The sequence below is a fragment of the Hippocampus zosterae genome, chromosome 15 (genome assembly GCF_025434085.1).
Source record: "Hippocampus zosterae strain Florida chromosome 15, ASM2543408v3, whole genome shotgun sequence".
Taxonomy (NCBI): domain Eukaryota; kingdom Metazoa; phylum Chordata; class Actinopteri; order Syngnathiformes; family Syngnathidae; genus Hippocampus; species Hippocampus zosterae.
In genome coordinates, this window is record NC_067465.1 from 6313641 (window position 1) to 6332011 (window position 18371).

General features: G+C 43.1%; 2 protein-coding genes across 3 annotated transcripts; both read left to right on the forward strand.

Annotated features, from left to right (window-relative positions):
- Positions 1-223: 223 nt before the first annotated feature.
- On the forward strand, positions 224-5118 carry odr4 (odr-4 GPCR localization factor homolog). 2 transcript variants are annotated; one of them, XM_052087964.1, is made up of 14 exons: positions 224-438; positions 681-784; positions 1335-1451; positions 1645-1737; positions 1979-2085; positions 2167-2203; positions 2334-2477; positions 2554-2649; positions 2817-2864; positions 3039-3161; positions 3228-3366; positions 4232-4435; positions 4726-4779; positions 4995-5118. In XM_052087964.1, exons 2-14 carry the CDS (start codon positions 686-688, stop codon positions 5063-5065), a joined length of 1332 nt encoding a protein of 443 aa, XP_051943924.1. In that variant the 5' UTR covers positions 224-438; positions 681-685; the 3' UTR covers positions 5066-5118. The 2 variants fall into 2 exon arrangements, with proteins under 2 accessions (XP_051943924.1, XP_051943925.1); XM_052087965.1 differs by having other exon boundaries at positions 225-438; positions 3228-3342.
- Positions 5119-5698: 580 nt separating this feature from the next.
- On the forward strand, positions 5699-18350 carry dpydb (dihydropyrimidine dehydrogenase b). Its single transcript, XM_052087957.1, has 25 exons — positions 5699-6717; positions 8265-8375; positions 8514-8596; positions 8743-8830; positions 9032-9193; positions 9571-9767; positions 11023-11104; positions 11278-11365; positions 11574-11681; positions 11758-11927; positions 11995-12205; positions 12469-12653; positions 13418-13633; positions 13746-13910; positions 14002-14070; positions 14152-14235; positions 14357-14477; positions 14597-14716; positions 15062-15204; positions 15404-15458; positions 15531-15652; positions 16397-16546; positions 16677-16739; positions 17116-17193; positions 17605-18350. Exons 1-25 carry the CDS (start codon positions 6688-6690, stop codon positions 17767-17769), a joined length of 3066 nt encoding a protein of 1021 aa, XP_051943917.1. The 5' UTR covers positions 5699-6687; the 3' UTR covers positions 17770-18350.
- Positions 18351-18371: the final 21 nt, after the last annotated feature.

Below are 18371 nucleotides of genomic sequence, written 5' to 3' on the forward strand. Positions count from 1 at the left end.
TGAAATGCAGAGATACCCTCTGAGAATCGAATGCAACGCAGTCTGTTGTTTCCTAATATTTTTCACTGTCTATTGTTTAAAAACTATTATTTTGACCAAATAACATTCACCTAATTGTGGCAATGTGGTGTGGGGAAATATAATTTTACTCGTTGGTCTTATTTTATTTTGAAAACGAAAACGGAGTTGAATTATTGCAATAATAGAATCAGAAGTGACGGAGACAACAGTCAGATGCGACGGAAGTCTCAAACGCAAAGCATTCTGGTAAATACAGTTTTTGTTCTATTGCTGATCCACCTCAAAGTGTCAAAACTAGTCAAATGCCAGCATTTGAATTTATATTTTGGCAAGGGTCTTTTTGCAGGTATCTTCCACACTGTACGTTGATGGGTCGTTTTTGAGTCTGTACGTCAGTACTTTGACCACTAAGTTCAGGTGACTATTGCTAGCTAAACGTACTTTATTCTTGTGTGCTTGCTAACTTAACACTAATACTAGACTAACATTAAGCTGTTTGTAATGTAATGTGTCTTGCTTCGACTCACTGTTACATTCAACGTGCCTAAAGTTTTCTAGTTGTTTTTTTTCTATGATGCCACGTCTTCGCTTCTCTTTCCATTCTTATTGCAGCCTGACAATTAAAATGGCATTTAAAGGAATTCTGTGTTATTATGCAGGTAGGATGGGCCGTGGTTACATAGTAGACGATACTGTGGAGGTATATCTGTCCAAACTATGTGAACAACAATCGGATCATGTCACTGGCCTGGTCATTGGACAGGTAAGTTAACATCTCTTGCAGTTGGTTTGAGAGTTTGTCCAGCTGGTAATATTCACTAGACCGCAGCAACCTTTTACTGACACTTACTGCATTGTAGTTATAGATCAGTGAAATATTTCAAGCCTTTATTTGTTTCAATTTTGATGATTATGACAGAAAGACACAAAAATCCAGTATTTTTACAAAATTCGAAGAATCATCAGAAAGCTTCTTGTGTCCTAACCTTGACAGCTAATTGACACAAAACAACTGCAGAGGTTATTCGCAGCCTTTAAACGGTCTCAGTCTGGCTCTGGCAAAGTAGGCGTCGAATCATGGGGAAGACTGCTGACTTAGCACCTTCCATTGAAGAGAAAGGGTCTCAAAAAGAAATTGCAAAAGAAGCTCGTGGCTCACTGTGCGATGTGTGAATGCACATGAAACACACTATTGAAATACACGAACTTTCCCTTGATATTGTCATTTTTTTTCTTGCCGCCCACCTGCATGCAGTATATTGCTTCAGCACAGTCATGAAATTAAGACTGCCCTTAATGATTGCACATTTCAGAACTCAATTCAGAGGGATTTTGTCATTATGGCATGTCGAACACCTTCAAGAGAGGAGCCCCTTGTTGGTGCAGGAAAGTCCCCGGACAAAGAATGGATCAGTGAGCACGCTCGACAGGTAGGAACTCGATATAAGACGGGGATGACCATACTCAGGTGGTCACGACCCATTTCGTTTTTTTTGTTGTTGTTGTTGTTGTTGTTTTTTTAGGCAGAAAGTCCAAGGAAAATGAGTTGTACAATGTGTAAGATGTGCAGTAACTGAATCACCTCTGTTTTTACCGGTGTGCATTCTAAATTGGTTTGTGCAGGTTTCCAGAATGTTGCCTGGGGGCTTGTCTGTGATAGGAGTATTTGTCATCTCTGATGCCGATGCAAAGGAAACACTAGCCTCACTTCGTCAGGTGCGGCTCCTTTTTACACTGAGATCAATCCTTCTCAAATAGGGAGAAGGGCTGCTTTCTATGTGTAATTGCACATTCACTACACTAGGTGGCAGTACTTGTATTTATACACAGACAGACAGTGTGTGAGTGGGTGTGCGTGTTTGTATAATATATGAAAATCTTTATTTTGTTCCTCATAAAAATGTTTATTCAATTACCAAATTTAAGTGTGTGAGTGTGTGTGTGTGTTTGTGTGAAGCTGGTGTTTGCAGTGCAGCGCCTGATATCCTCTGAAAGCCTGTGGAAAGCTGATGATAATGAAGTCACAGACTGTGTCACGCTACATATCAACCCCAAATCCAGAAAGTATCCTTTGGCACGACTGCCTCAGTGGATTGTGCTGAATGGCTGAGTTACTTGTTGTACATCTTTAATCTGTCCCATCAGAATTAGCTGCAGAACATTTGATATAAAAGATCCCAAGGTGAGTCCTCAGTCATATCTTCTCTCTGCAGCTTTTAGAAAGCTAACGGACCTTCCGGCAGTACTGACGGAATGTCCACCTCTGGATACCTTTCCGTGGCACTCAAGGATTTTTTGTGAATCTCTTCCAGAGTTTGGCCAAGCCTGCTGATTGGAAGTATCAGGCAGCCGTATGTTCGTCCTGGTCCACAATTAGTTGTTGTGTGAAGGTGGACTTACTTGTTCCGCTACCAGACAACAAAGCCTGTACAAAGAGCATGGATGAGTGTCTTAAGGTATGTGTACTGACATGAAATCTTCCAGTCTTCCAGAATGTGTATGGATTTATTCAACATGCCTCCTATGTTTTAGGAGGGACTGAAAGTGTGGACGTACCAGATTGAGAATGCAGTCTGTTTGATTGATGGTATCCAGCTGCCCGATGACGCAGAACTCACAGCAGGACAGGTTATGTAAACATGAACGGAAAGGGCGAGTTTTTTCGCCCCGAGTGCAATTTTAGCGATTTTCAGAAATCTGAATCGATTCTTGGCCTTAGCGAGACACACGCACAAGGACAGGCCTGTTTTTAAAGCATGTATTCAAAAGTCTTACGTCTGATCAACATTTTGCAGAAGAGGAATGCGAGACAGTTGCTCACCGCTCAGCTGCTCGTCACACCGGTAAGATACAAACACGCTGTTTTCACACCAACGTATGCTATTACTATGGCAAGATTGAAAAGTTGTGCCCTTGTCCTGACATTGTCCCTTACTTGGTCTTGAGGAACATGTGACAGTGCAAAATGCTCCTGCACAGTTTGGCAGAAGTCAAGGCATTTTCTTGATGCATGGCAGGCACAACAGAACACTTCAAGAGACGTGGTCCAGCAATGTGGAGGCGCCTTGTCTCTCAGAGGAGCCATCCACAGTCGAGCTTACGTACACAACAACAAACCAAAGGCCAAACTGGCTGAGAAGGTAGACCTTTCTTTTCCAACTGCAAATTGTCTCCCTTTTGTTATGAAATATTTAATCTTTCTATAGATTCTGAAGAATGATGTGGTCTCTACGATGGTCACGAGAGTTCAGATGCTGCTTGATGAGCTTTTGGCTAGAGAAGATGAGAGCAAGGAAGTCGGCACAGAGAAACCGGGGACAGGTACGGTACTTCTCCGCACTTCTGGCCTCATTTACTTTGTTTAATCATCAATCCACTCCATCGTGTCCGCTAGCTTTCCTCTACCAAACATATGGTTTGGTCATGCGTTACAATACAGACCTTTGAAAGAGGTATGAGTGCCCCTTTGATGAATTAAAAAAAAAACTGTCAGTTGCACTGTGAAAAATTGTGGCCCCCTCCAGCATCTTTTTTTTTAATTTAAAAAAAAAGATACAGCAGTTCATCCTGTAAAATTATAATATGTCATCCAACACAAGAAAACGCGTCTAATCCGCAAGAGCAAAGTTCATCAGTTAATTGTAACACATCATGTCGATACATATTAACTAAAGTAAGTGAATGATGTCTGTTCGCTAGGGTCGTTGTCTCATTACATTCTAATGTCTCATTATCATGAGGCCACTCTGGAATTCATAACGTAAGTACCCACATGTTTTGCCAACTGACATTTAGGTCATTGAGCTCTTGGAATCTAAAGGACATCATTTCCGAATGGTTGCTAAGCTGCTTTATATGCCGATATAGTGTGCTATTGATCTGAGAGCTGTATTTGGTAAATTGTCGGTTATGTGTTGTTATTATGGATCCTTTGTGATTTGAATGCCCTTTAAATTTCGTACCGAGGACTCTGCAGGATTAGTACCGTCAACGACATGTTCTGTGCATTCACAAAAAACAATACTGGCAGTCACAATGAATGGCATTTTGAAGTTCCACCTCAACTCTTTAACCCTTCGTTAGCAACATGAATGTGAAATGTAAACGCTGTCCTTCCAAGACAGGCAGCTTGTTTCACGCAGTAAAATTCTCAAGAACCATTTCATGCTTTCATGTGCTAAAATGTATGCTGATTGGTCATGTCTTTCAGAGCAATTCTGCCTCCCCCATCGTGTCTTTTGTCCTGCAAAGGCGAATGGGACCCTTTGTGTGTGTGACTACCGGTTCAACGACGAGGACCCATCTGAGGTGATTGACAGGTTGAAAGAAATGTTGGACGTCAACGCAGCTGATCACAACTTGGATACCAAGCAAGAAATTGTTGCCGAAATCATCGAAAGTGGAGAATCAGAAGGTGAGGAACTGTTCCTTCTATGCCATATCGGAATGATATCAGATGAGTGAAGAAGTCATTGTGGGCGTGAACACAGCCCTTGTGGGCGCACACACCTTTGCTAAATGAAATCCATTCACTGAGCTGAGACAAACAAAAATATCAAGTGTTTGACCTCCAGGTTTATCTGTTTCTTTAGAACGTTCAAATTCGGTATTGTATTTGAAAAATGTGTGTATTTGAAAGCAACTTGGCGCTTGTCTTTAAAGGGCACTTGTGATGATTGCGTTGTGTTTTTGTTGTGTTTCCAGAATCCACTGCAGAAATTGCTGACGTGCAAGAACCAAAGAGAAACAACTACATAGGTGAAAAATAATGCTTTTTATGGCCTCTCTTTGTTGTTAAAGGTTCTTCGGTATTACTAACTGACTACAAGCTGCTTATAAAAAAAAAAACAGAATCAGATAATGAACTCTCTTTGCGCAAGCTGTTTTGCTTTCGACTGCCACCTGTTGTGCATCACTATATCGTTACCATAGTTAACACATGCGGTGTTCTGATTCTGCCCTTTTGTGTTTAGGTGTTGCCATGGCCACTGTTGTCGCCCTTCTCGCCACTGCCGCTTCGATGCTCTACCTTCATGACATCTGACACAGGCACACCAAAATATTTGAACATCAAATCCAGATTAAATCATTCAATTGGCTTCTGCACTGGACTCTGTTTTTCAGAATCAGAATCAGAATCAGAATCATCTTTATTGGCCAAGTATGTAGAACACACAAGGAATTTGTCTCCGGTATAACACGCTGCACTAGTATCATCGTAAACAACAAAATCATTGAACCATCTTAGAGTATACCAGTAGTTTTGTAATACCATTTTGTGGTGCAAGAAGAGTGACTATGTCAGTGACTGTTTAAGGAGTTAATGGCTAGAGGGAAGAAGCTGTTTAAGTGTCTACTGGATTTGGTACGCATAGATCTGTAGCGTCTGCCTGAGGGGAGTGGCTGAAAAAGGTGGTGGGCAGGGTGCGGGGGATCCAGGAGGATTTTCCGTGCCCTTGTCTTGATTCTTGCAGTGTGCAAGTCCTCAAGAGTGGGTAGGGCGGTGCCAACGATTTTTTCTGCCGTCCTAACTGTCCGTTGAAGTCGGATTTTGTCCTTTTTTGTGGCGGCCCCAAACCAAACCGTGATGGAAGAACACAGGATTGATTCGATGACTGCCGTGTAAAACTGTCGTAGCACCTCCTGTGGCAAGCCATGCTTCCTCAGCAGCCTTAGACACATGCACAAACGTGTGAGGGTTGGTTTGTGTATTTGCGCATGTTCATGTGCAAATACAGTAGAGCAGTGTGTCCAAAAGAGATCACGTGTCGCCTCATCTTCTCATTTCCTGCACATTGGAGGCAAAATGAGAATTTGCTCTCATTCGCATTTAAGTCACAGCTTGGAACAGTTAACGTGACGGTGGGTTGTGCTCGTAACGTCAGCACACAAAAATGTTTTGTCAGTGTTGATTATCGAGTTAATACGTCTATATGTTGTGTGTAATTTTAACATGATGTCTTATAATTGTCCGTTTTTTTAATTCAATACTTGTAACAACAATTTGCAGACAGATTTATGTACAGTGGATTTAAAAAAAAAATCTATACCCCACTTCTCAAATGCCAGGCTTTTTTTTGGAGGGGGGGGGTAATCCCCCAAAACAAATTTTTGAAATCAAAAAGGAAAAAAAAAGAAATGTTATTCAGACACGTTAAGGCTTCCTCTTATGACAGGGGTGTGGCTGTTCAAAATTAACAAACTCATTTTAAACCTCTGTAAAAAAAAAAAATCCAAACCGTTCATATTTTCCTCCACCTTTAGGCCCCAGTTCCAGTTGAAGAAAAAGAGCCCCCAAGCATGACGCTGCCACCAGCGTACGTCGCTGTATAGAAAAAAATATATAATGGTAAAATAAATAAGACAATGATCTCACAGGAGATGGAGTTTGGAGCCGACACTTTGCAATGGTTATTGTTTAATCTATCTGGAGTTTGGGCGCAATGCACATTTGAATCTGAGCACCTCGCGGCACTGCTAAACTTTGATCCCTGAAGAGTCCAATAAGCTCCACCCGGTCTTCCAAATTGCCAGGTTCAGCGGGGAAAATGCATCTCTCTCTCGGGACTGTTGTATAACAAGACGCTGATAAGCCTGAGGGAGCTCTCCAATTTCCAGAATCTTCAGGAACTCTTTGGTGCTGCTGACAAAGAGAAAGGAGCCGTCATGCTAAGTAAAGATCTTCCAGACATCGAGGTAACTTTGGTGTGTTTTCTGTCTGTTCTGCGGACTTGGACAAAAAAGCATGCACAGCCTCGTAGAAGCGACATGCGTGTCGAAAACATGAAAACAGCACTGCGCTCTGCCTACTGTAACGTGTAGATACATTTATTCTTCTCAATCTCACAATTTGTGTCCTTTCCTAATTAAAATAATTTCCCTTATTACGGAGTCTCGATATTTTTTTCATGGGAAAATTATAAAAAAATGTCGTTTATTCAGAGTAATATACTGTTTACACTGAAAGTTTGTTGAATTTACTCAATTTCATTTCGCCAGGTTGTCGCGGGCAATTGACTCATACGGATAGAGATACTTTTAAGTCGATGTTGAGTCTCCTTTGAAAACTTGAATGCAGATGATTTTATTGCGTGCAACCACCTTTCAAAATAAAATGGAGTGAAATTCAGAACACGGTTTTTTTTGTAGAGGAGCAATGTTGTGAAAAAACTAGACCTACGTGCACTTTTTTTAGCGCACTTCAAGTTGCACTAATACTTAAAGTGAGCAAATATTTTTAAGATGAGCGATGTGTTGTGCTCCGATTGTCACCTCGGCCACGGTAGTGTGAAAGTAGTGTTGAGGAATGCGCTGGCCGTCGTAGATTGTGAAGATGTGCTTTGATAAACAACCTCATCTGACCCTGAACATGTCATTGCCCCAAGGCTAGTTCTTGAAATTGCTGCGGTACGTAAACAAATACTCAGCAATTATTCGCGACACTGATGTAAAACCTACATTAGAAGCTCGCCTTTCCAAAAAACTCGTTCTAATTTTCGAGTATTTATTAAAATAACAGAAACGCCCAACAACCCCCGAAAAAAAAACGATTATTGCCTCTCTTCTCAATTAAACTCAACTCTATTTAGATAGCGCTTTCACACCAGCTGCACCTGTTACAAAGCACGCTACAGAACGCAGGACATAAAACATTAAACCAATACACAATCATAAACAAAATATATTTTTTATCCATTTCTATTCCGTTTCCCCCTTTAAGTTATCTATGAAAGAGCAGTGATTCCAAGTCTAACTTAAGTTGTGGCCATGCTACAGATTGGCCATGTGCGAAAACCACCGAATAACAAATTGCACAATAATTTGCAGGTACAGGAACTCTGAACCGAAATTGATTAGAACCCCAATTTATATGATTCTAAATGATTGCAGTTTTTAACCATCTCAGAATGTCTCTTTTCCTAGCAGATGTCATTGTGGTATAATATTCAAGACTTCTTTTTCTTTTGTTTTGTGCATACCCTCAACCGGGCACAAAACCTCCGTGCAATGACCTGAAAGCGCTTCAATATCTTATCTACTCGACCCCAAACAGTCAAACAAGCAAACTTCTCAGAATGTCGGTGTTTTGCCATAAAGGGAGATAACAGGAACGTTACTGAGCTCTCCAATGCAGCAATAAAATGTTACGTTTGAAAGACACCGGATAAATGGCGGTGGTGATGTCTCACTAACAAGGTTTCTCGATGAGCTGAGATGTTTGATTGTTTCCTTGTACTTTTTAGAGCATCTTGGCTCTGAACCCAAGGGTCAAGACTCACGCTCAGATCATGTCCACGGCGAGCAAAAAGAAAGAAAAGAAACACTGGAAGCGCAATCCTGACAGGGGCTGTGATGTAAGTCTTGCTCTGCTTGACGTTTACGTCAAGTTGATTCACCGATGAGTCGAAATTTGTACACCAGCGCTCAAAATGACTTGCTTATGTGACAGGTGACATCAATTTCTCTCTTGAATGATTTTGTCTGTCCCCTAGTCGTGTGTTAAGTTAGAGAACAACTTTGATGATATAAAACACACAACCCTGAGTGAGCGGGGAGCTCTTCGAGAAGCCCTGAGGTGAGAATCAAATAAGTCCGTCCTGTCTACCTCTTCGTGTTCCAAATGACGTGAATTAACGTGACATTTAACGGGAGCGCTTTGACGAACTCCGCAATTGACTCGGCGCCTCACTACGCTTTCAACTGTGTCAATGCTGTGATTAGGTGTCTCAAATGTGCGGATGCTCCCTGTCAGAAGAGCTGCCCCACTAACTTGGACATCAAGTCATTCATTACAAGCATCTCGAATAAGGTACTGCACACACACTCGAGGCTCGATATTCATGCTGCACTTGACTGTAAAAACAGGCGCCCGTCTTGATTCTTGTGCCGTCACCTTTATGCAAAGTACCTTTGAAAGCGGGCAAACTTAGAAAGTCTCCGCCACCGTATACAAGTCTCAGATATTTGTATTTCTATGTGCGCATTTGCTGTATGTCTTTCGACATGTCAGAACTACTATGGAGCAGCGCGGACCATCCTGTCTGACAACCCTCTCGGTCTGACCTGCGGAATGGTCTGTCCCACATCGGAGCTGTGCGTTGGGGGCTGCAATCTGTACGCCTCTGAGGAAGGTCCCATTAACATTGGAGGGTTGCAGCAGTTTGCTACTGAGGTACAACCAACACTAAATTATATTTAAAAAATATATATACTTTGCAATGAATGGCCACATTAGACACAAATTATATATACACAGTATAAATAATAGAGAGAGAAAAAAAATGCATTGCATATGTATTTGATAAATTTTCCCAAGAGTCTGAGAAATGTTGTTGACTCCCCATCCAGATTTAAGACTTCTGACACACAACTGTTGTTGTCTTTTTAAATCAACATTAGTTTGGTGTCTCGTTAAAAGTTAAACATTTTCTCCCGTGACTCAAAATATCTTCCCCCGGGTGGCCTTTGTTTGCCATTGCGCATTGAGGATGTCACTGATGAATGGATTTGAAGGCAATCTTGAAACGTGATGCGCGTGCATCTTCGCAGGTCTTCAGTAAGATGGGCATCCCTCAGATCCGAAATCCCGAGCTCCCGCCGCCTGATGAGATGCCGGAGTCTTACCACGCGCCCATTGCTCTTATTGGCTGTGGCCCGGCTTCTATTAGCTGCGCGTCTTTTCTTGGCCGCCTCGGATATGATAACATCACCATATTTGAGAAACAAAAATACGCAGGAGGGCTAAGGTAGGGTCATTTATCAAATATTTCTACCGCTGTTGAACAATTGCAGTTTGTTGTGTGTCGTGTTGCTCTCAGAATATTTATTGAGGCAGCATATCATCGTGTGGTACGCAAAGTTACAGACAAACCACACATCTGACGTACCGGATTAACCTGTTTTTTTAATCAAAAACAAATTCACCTATGAAGGTTTACTTTTTCCATCCAGGCTGGTTTTCATTCTTGCGCACGTGTGAAGCGGGTTTGGCAAAACAAAGGAAATCAGTCCTTATCTTATGTATTTGCTCAATCAGATGACAGGGTAATTGATCAACAACAATACAATACAATACAATACAATACAATACAATACAATACAATACAATACAATACAATACAATACAATACATGCTGATTTATATAGCGCTTTCACAACAGCGGCAGCTGTAACAAAGCGCTTTACAAAACAGTTAAACATAAAGTAAAATAATAAACATAACATAAAACACGGACAGTCGTGCAGTCCTAACCACTCTTCCGTCACACGCTTTGTTGTTTGGAGCAGTTTGAGATGAAAGAGGAGAGAATCAAAGTGTCCTTTAACCCGTGGATCAGAGACGTCATGCTCAAAATGTGCACACGTCGGCTACAAGCTAAGTTTCAAAGTCAACAAGAAGCTGTAGCATCCATTGACGAAAAAAGAGATTGGTTCACTTCTCCTGTCCAAATGGAAATCCATTTCAATTCCAAGCGGCGACTCACGGTTCCAAATACGCATGGGCGCTCTTCGCCAACGCTCCTCTCTCCTCATCCTCAACTTAAGCGGCCATCCATCCAGCCGCACCAACGCAGACTGTCCAACAGCGCTGACATAGCCACTGAACAAATCGGGGTTGTGAAAAATGCTGCCCATTACTGGCGCAAAAAACACAAGCGCCCCTGGTCTGTCCAGCACCGACAGTCAATGGCGCCGACATTCCTCCCAATCAAAATCTGTGCTGGTACAGGCGTGCTGCCGAGAAGGCGCAACCACCAAGCACAGATACTGCTCCTTTGACGAATGTCGTGGCCAAAAAGCGCTGAAAACAGTCCATATCAGGTCCACACAATGAAACAACAAACAACATGTGACAAAACAAAAGACAAAAACAGCAAAAAAGAACAAAAAAAGCAAGGCTCTTGAAGAGCACTTGCCGAAGGCTGCCTACTCGGGCGCCATCTTGGGGAAAAAAAAAACAACAACGTAGTGTATAAGAATTGCTTTTGTGCTTTCATGCAGCACAGCAGAAATCCCCCAGTTCCGTCTTCCATATGAGGTGGTCCAATTTGAAATAGACTTGATGAAGGACCTGGGAGTCAAGGTATGAGCTCCCATTTTCCATTTTGTTTGTCAAATGTTGCCCACTGGGCATCCGTTGCAGCCTGGTCATCCTGGAAGGGGGCTTCCCCCACCAGGGCCGTCCATAATTGGTCGTTATTGGAGCCCTTAGGCACTGTGATGTCATTTTCGTGATTGCTTTGTGATCCATACCAGGTCGTGTGTGAGAAAGGTCTCGGTATGAACGGAATGACTCTGACTTCTTTGAAAGAAGACGGATTCAAGGCAGTCTTCGTTGGAATCGGTGAGCGCTCTAACACTGAAACAAGCCGGGAAAAAATAAAATAAAATCCAGATGTTCTGGCGACTTGAACATGAGCGTATTTTCCAAGTTGTGTTGCTTGGAGTCAGACTTTTTAAGGTAATTTGATCACTTGAACTTGAAACAAACGGAAAAATAATGAAAAGGTTATCATTAAGTCAAATGAAAGAAAACCTGTATGTCATTTTAGGGCTCCCTCAGGCCAACAGAGCCAAAATCTTCCAGGGTTTATCTACAGATCAAGGCTTCTTCACGTCCAAAGATTTTCTGCCCATGGTGGCCACGGCAAGCAAGAGAGGTTTTGCACTCGGCGCACACGTCCACACACTCACCGTTCCCACGAGTGTCCCATCGCGCCGTCTCTCCCCCTCCAGGGATGTGCCAGTGTCGCTCCTCCCTTCCCGAGTTACGAGGAGCGGTGATTGTCCTGGGTTCCGGCGACACCGCCTTTGACTGTGCCACCTCTGCCCTCCGCTGCGGGGCCAGGAAAGTGTTTGTCTGCTTCAGGAAGGGATTCACCAACATCAGGGCTGTTCCTGAGGAGGTAGGGATGTCCGTGGATGAATGGACGTGGGGGAAAGAGAGAGAAACGAATGCCCGTCTTTGATCAGATGGAGCTGGCGAAGGAGGAGCAGTGCGAGTTCCTCCCTTTCCTCTCTCCACGAGAGGTCATCATGAAGAACGGCCGCGTCGCCGGACTGCAGTTTTGTCGCACCGAGCAGGCCGAGGACGGAAATTGGATGGAAGATGAAGACCAAGTTGTGCGTTTGAAGGCGGACTACATCATCAGCGCCTTTGGTTCCATGCTCAGCGAGCCGGCAGGTAATCGGACACGAAGGCAAAGCGATGGAGGGGCCATCATTCGAACACTGTTGCTGCAACTCAAAAATCCCGCGCTCTGAGAAACATTTCATTTTGAAAAACGAGTCAAGCGCCACTTTGAGTGCGGCCGGTTGACTGTCCTTACTTGAATGCCTTCGCGATGTTGATCCACTCAGCTGTTCCCACATAATTCACACGTTCTTCTTTTTCAAGGAGACTATTTATTATTATTTTATTTTTTTGTACGTTTATTCCGTGTGCAGTGAGCGAGGCCCTGTCTCCGGTCAAGCTGAGCCGTTGGGGTACTCCTGAGGTCAACACAGAAACCATGCAAACCAGCGAGCCCGGGGTGTTTGCAGGAGGCGACGTCGCCGGACTGGCAAACACCACGGTGGAGTCCGTGAATGATGGCAAACAGGCCTCCTGGCATATTCATCGATACATACAGGTCGTGTGCATCGGAAACTTCTCTTGTTCTGTCCTCACGTTTGAGAAGTCAATGAATACCGACGAGAGGAAAAAGTATCTCTTCATTTTGAGATCACCAAACAGACATAATTTTCATTGGATAATCAGGAACCAGCAAGAATCGCATATTTGGCCAATTCAACTGTTCCAGGCCATGTCAATGACTTTTTAAAAATTATTTTTACTATTTCTTGAAATGGCATCATTCCGTGCGATTTACTATAACAATGAGCACTTATCTTGACAACATATGCCCCTCCTGTAAATCCACAGCTTTTGAGTGCGTCATTGTCAAAAGGTTACATTCGGTTAATTGAATGGCAGCTCAGATTTTACAGCCAAATTGTGCTTTTTTTTTGTAATCGCTAGAAGCGCAAGATTGAAGACTAAAATAAGGATACAAATGATATCTTTAAAGTGCACGCTTGCCACTTGAGAGGGAGGCAAGAGATAACACTTAGTGTGATCAGTGAAAGAACAGATTCCAGTTTTCATCATCACACTTCCTGTCATCTTTTCACATCTTTTTTTTATTTTTTTACTCCCTTTGTCATATATATTTTGTCTTTTTACTATGGTTGGAAGTCATCCCTCCTTAAATCGCAACCATCAGAGCGGGGGGAAAAAAATACAAATTCATTGAAGCAAAGAGCATGTGCAAAATGCACGGGCTAATGTAACAAGATATTTATTCTTTTTGTTTTTTCGTTGTTGTTACGGATCCCATCTGTTTTCATTCTGCAGTCCCTCTATGGCCAGACAGTGGATACGGTTCCAAAGATGCCGCTATTCTACAGCGCTATCGATCAGGTGGACATCAGCGTGGAGGTTTGCGGAATAAAGTTTCCCAACCCGTTCGGCTTGGCCTCTGCCCCTCCCACCACCAGCGCCGCCATGATCCGAAGAGCTTTCGAACAAGGATGGGGTTTTGCCTTGACCAAGACCTTCGGATTAGATAAAGTAAAGGCACACTTGCCTCGCAATGCTAAATTCCGCTCGGATTATGCCGAATGACGTTGCCGTGCGTTGATGATATACCGAATGGCCCGATTGCGTTCCTCTGTCTCTGCAGGACCTGGTTACTAATGTTTCTCCTCGTATCGTACGCGGTACCACTTCCGGTCACATCTTCGGACCGGGTCAGGGATCGTTCCTCAACATTGAGCTGATCAGTGAAAAGACGGCAGCCTACTGGTGCCAGTCCGTGGCTGAGCTTAAGAAAGACTTTCCCAAAAATGCAAGTTGTTACTCTTGCTCATTACGTGACTTTTCCGTTGCGATGGATTTGGGGAAAAATCTCCTTTTTTTTCTTTTTGTCCGTCAACCAGATTGTGATCTCCAGTATCATGTGTGGTTACAACCAGGAAGACTGGACAGAACTAGCTCAGATGGCTGTGGTAAGAATTGACTCAAGTGTTCTCCGCATGTTACGCTAAGTGTTGTTGTAGACGTAAAATTGACGTGGATGCTTCACCTAGAAATCGGGTGCTGATGCTTTGGAGTTGAACCTGTCCTGTCCTCATGGGATGGGAGAGAGAGGCATGGGGCTGGCCTGTGGGCAGGTACACACTCGCTCTCTCTCGCTCTCTGCTCTCTTCCCCACACGCAATAGCAATCCACACGCATAACTTAAGTGTCCCTTTTTGGAAAGGTTCTTCATTTACAGTGTATATAACACATTAGGACCCTGTGCTGGTGCGTAACATTTGTCGCTGGGTGCAAGCTGCTTCTTCCATCCCATTCTTTGCCAAACTGACCCCAAACGTTACCAACATCGTTGATATTGCCAAGGCCGCCTATGAAGGTATACGCATGTTTTCATATTTATTGTTTGACTGCTGTGCGGAATACTGCGCACGGCTGCATCGGAACTCAAATACTAATCGATTACAAATGCTTGAATACAACCAATGTGTAAATCAGGTGGAGCGGATGGAGTTACAGCCACAAACACGGTTTCAGGCATGATGGGACTGAAGGCAGATGGCTCACCCTGGCCGGGTGTTGGAGCTGGCAAACGGACCACATACGGAGGGGTGTCGGGTAAAGACACATGCGCGTCACATGTTTCGGTTTGCACTTGCTCTTGAAGGCACCTTGCTTATTTTTCACAATGCATTTCCGAAACCCCCCCCTGAATTCATGAGCCAAGCCAAAGTGGGAGAAAAGAGCGAGAATTCATTTGAGGAATTCAAATGCAGTCGGTTTCAATATTGGTTACAGTTTTGCAGATCCATTTCCCAATTAAAGCATCATTCATCATCGAGCCATCGTAAAGTTAAACGCTAGCGTTTGAGTCTTTTTGAAACTTTTGGAGTGACCGATGGATAAGCATAAATAGACCTTATCGAATTACTGGTACATGGGTTGCTATTATCATTGGTGCAGGTAACGCCATCAGACCAATTGCTCTCCGAGCCGTATCAGCCATCGCCAGGGCACTTCCTGGCTTTCCAATTTTGGCCACCGGGGGAATTGACTCAGCAGAAACCGGTTTACAGTTTCTTCATGCTGGTGCCTCCGTGCTACAGGTGACAAGATAGTCAGTCTTTGCGCCCATTTGCTTTTCTTTCATGCGGTTGAATTTGATATTGTTACGCCTTCATTTCCTGCTTGGCTAGCATAGGTCATGTGATTTTACGACCTGACAGTTGGGCACATGAAAGCCATTTCAATTGAGCGGCATCCATTTTCTATGGATTGGGTGACCAAAAGAAAATGTATACACAGGTGTGCAGTGCTGTTCAGAACCAAGACTTCACTTTGATCGAGGACTACTGTGTGGGTATGTTGCACCCCCTCCATAATTTTGTGTGGTTTGTGAATACGTCGTGGTGAGAGTTCTGTGGATGCGTAGGTTTAAAGACCTTGCTATACTTGAAGAGCCTTGACATGAGCGCCTGGGATGGGCAGTCTCCTCCAACAGAGAGACACCAGAAGGGAAAACCCATTCCGAGACTGGAAGATCTGGTTGGACAGGTACAGTGTATAAAATGTGGTCATAGCGATCGTCCTAAAATAGTGATCCATAGACTATTTCTCAATTAATGGTCTGCCCTCAGATAGACTCCTCCCCTCAGGGAAAAATAATTTTGTGTGGCCGGCACAAGAGACGTAGTCATCTTTACTCTGCCACCGTACCCCAATTCACAGGGTGTGTAGAACGGATGCAGGTAACTCCCAAAATAGGGTCAGGATTGTGTGCAACTAGCCAGGGACATCTTTTTACAGCAAACAAAATAAATAAGGTTCATTAATGAAATATGTGACAAACAATATGCCATGCAGAGGTGCAGGGTTCAAGTCCGGCTGCAGCCTTCCTGTGGTGGAGTTTGCATGTTCTCCCCAGGGCAATATGGCTTTCCTCCAGGTTCTCCGGTTTCCTCCCACATTCAAAAAACATGCACGGCAGGTTAATGGAAGCCTCTAAAATCGCATGCATCAGTATTTTTGAAGTGCTTTATTTATTCTTATCAGAATCCCAATGCACTGTTACGTAATGTCATATCAGAGCATTACTAGCTCTTGGTTAGGATGTTTTACTTATTTCATGAGTATTTGATCCATTCCCGAGCTCGCCCAGTGAGCCGAAAAGCTGGATATAAAAAGCTATATTCGGTTTGACATTTCTCATTCCTGTTCAAAATTTTTATATGTTGAGATTGAGAGAGAGAATTTGCAGATATTGTGTGTGCTTGCGTGTGTGCGTACGCACGTGTGTAGAGTCTTCCAAGTTTTGGACCATACCTTCAGAAGAAGACAGATGCCATTGCACAGTACAAGAAACAGCTCAAAGAAGCCGGTGGTGCAGATGTGATGGAAGCCACCGTCGCCAAAACGAACACACCTAAAAAAACTGTTCCAGCTGTCAAGGTGTGGGGCGCGCACTCACACATGCCATCTACAACCAAATGTGTGATTTGTTCTGTTCAAATGCAAAAATCAAAAACAAAGCTTTATCAACGCTCACCTTAAATGCGTGTTTTTGTGTGCTTATTTGCAGGACGTGATAGCAAGAGCGTTGCGCCACATCGGAGCCTATCAAGAGCTTAACAACATGGAACAGGTAATAATTGATGTATCGCTGGCTTGCGCCAAGTTGGGATAAAAGCTTTTTTTGCGGTGGTGCCCAAACTACGGCCCGGGGGCCATTTGCGATCCGCCATCCATTTTTCAGCGCCCTGTGACATGACAAAAAATATATACTGTATACTATATTAAAAATGATATTTGACTTGGGCCGCAAGGTTAGTTCAAAAAAGTGAAAGTGGGCAGAGTGAGAAGGGAAGGTGCCCGAAAAATAACTGCCATCACGACTAATACATTTGTTTATACACTGTAGAACTTTTCTCTATATTCAAAGATGCAATGTTTAAGTTATGATTAAAAGAATAACAATTTATCTTGTCTAATTGTGATATATCATTTGTCCTACGTCTCAGGTTCAGGCTCTGATTGATGAGGAGATGTGTATCAACTGTGGAAAATGTTACATGACCTGCAACGACTCAGGATATCAGGTAGTTGTGTGTGCCGATAAGGAACATGCCGTACGAGTACCATGCTTGCGTTTGTCATTCAAAGTCAGGCATATATCTTCAGCCCTTGTTGTATCTGGCTCCTGCTTTGGGATCGGCAGCATCGTGGACTAGTGGTTCGTAAGTCGGACCCACAGCTCCCTGTGGGTCCGACTTACTAACACCAGCTCACCTTTAGCATCGAATAGAGTAGACAGCCGAAAATGGCTTGATGTAGCTCATGTATTGGCTTTGTCGATTTTAATGAAAAAAAACAAAATCAATCTTTTACACGCTCCCTGCCACCTACATCAAGACTGTAGAGAACAATCCTTTCACCACGCATATTTTCACAAATCTCATTTAGCATTCACTCTGTGCCTGAGTGACATTTTGCTTCTTGCCTCTCTGCAGGCTATCACGTTCGACCCTGAGACTCATCTTCCATTTGTAACTGACAGCTGTACAGGATGCACTCTCTGCCTGAGTGTCTGTCCAATCATAGACTGCATCAAGATGGTGAACAGGACAACACCGTATCAACCCAAGAGGGGTGTCCCGATTAATCCAGTCTGCTAAAGCACACTTTCCGTTCTTTGGCCTGGAACAAATGGCTGAAATCGGTCACAACACCGATAGATGCTTGTGTTTGATGAACAGAGTGCGATTCTTCATGAAATTCTGTTACCTTTTGATCAGCAGGCACTTCTTTTGTGGCTTGTGTGTTCTCTGAATATTTTGGGGGTTTTTCTTTTATTCCAAGGAGCATCCTGAAATATACTTTTACTGTCAGGTCTCAAAAAAGCTATTACTTACGGAAATCACGGGATTGTTACATATTCATACGGTAATGTCGTTTGGGTTTGTCGACCTGTAGTTTGAACTGAACAAAATCAGACATACATTTTAAAATTTTGACATGCATTAACTGTTGTGATCAGCAATTTTTGACCCAAATTAGCATTTTGATAATTATCACCATTTTTGGTGCTTGGGGTTTCAAAATGAACAATCTGTCTCGGAAAATTGTTGATTACAAAAAAGATTGGTATTTTATTTTGAAATGAGAATGTATAATTACTGTATATTCTTTTAATTCAAGAATACTCATGTGCCAGAATTTCCTTCAGGATCAATAAAATACTGTACCTACTTCGAGCAGTTGAATGGGTTATTCCACT

Bases quoted from the DNA above. Each gene is read 5' to 3' on its own strand.
- dpydb (XM_052087957.1), top strand. From the start codon at position 6,688: ATGCTAAGTAAAGATCTTCCAGACATCGAG. The intron at 9,194-9,570 runs GTACAACCAACA...GCATCTTCGCAG, and splicing joins TGCAGCAGTTTGCTACTGAG to GTCTTCAGTAAGATGGGCAT. The intron at 14,478-14,596 runs GTATACGCATGT...TGTGTAAATCAG, and splicing joins TGCCAAGGCCGCCTATGAAG to GTGGAGCGGATGGAGTTACA.
- odr4 (XM_052087964.1), top strand. From the start codon at position 686: ATGGGCCGTGGTTACATAGTAGACGATACTGTGGAGGTATATCTGTCC. The intron at 1,452-1,644 runs GTAGGAACTCGA...TGGTTTGTGCAG, and splicing joins TCAGTGAGCACGCTCGACAG to GTTTCCAGAATGTTGCCTGG. The intron at 2,865-3,038 runs GTAAGATACAAA...GATGCATGGCAG, and splicing joins CTCAGCTGCTCGTCACACCG to GCACAACAGAACACTTCAAG.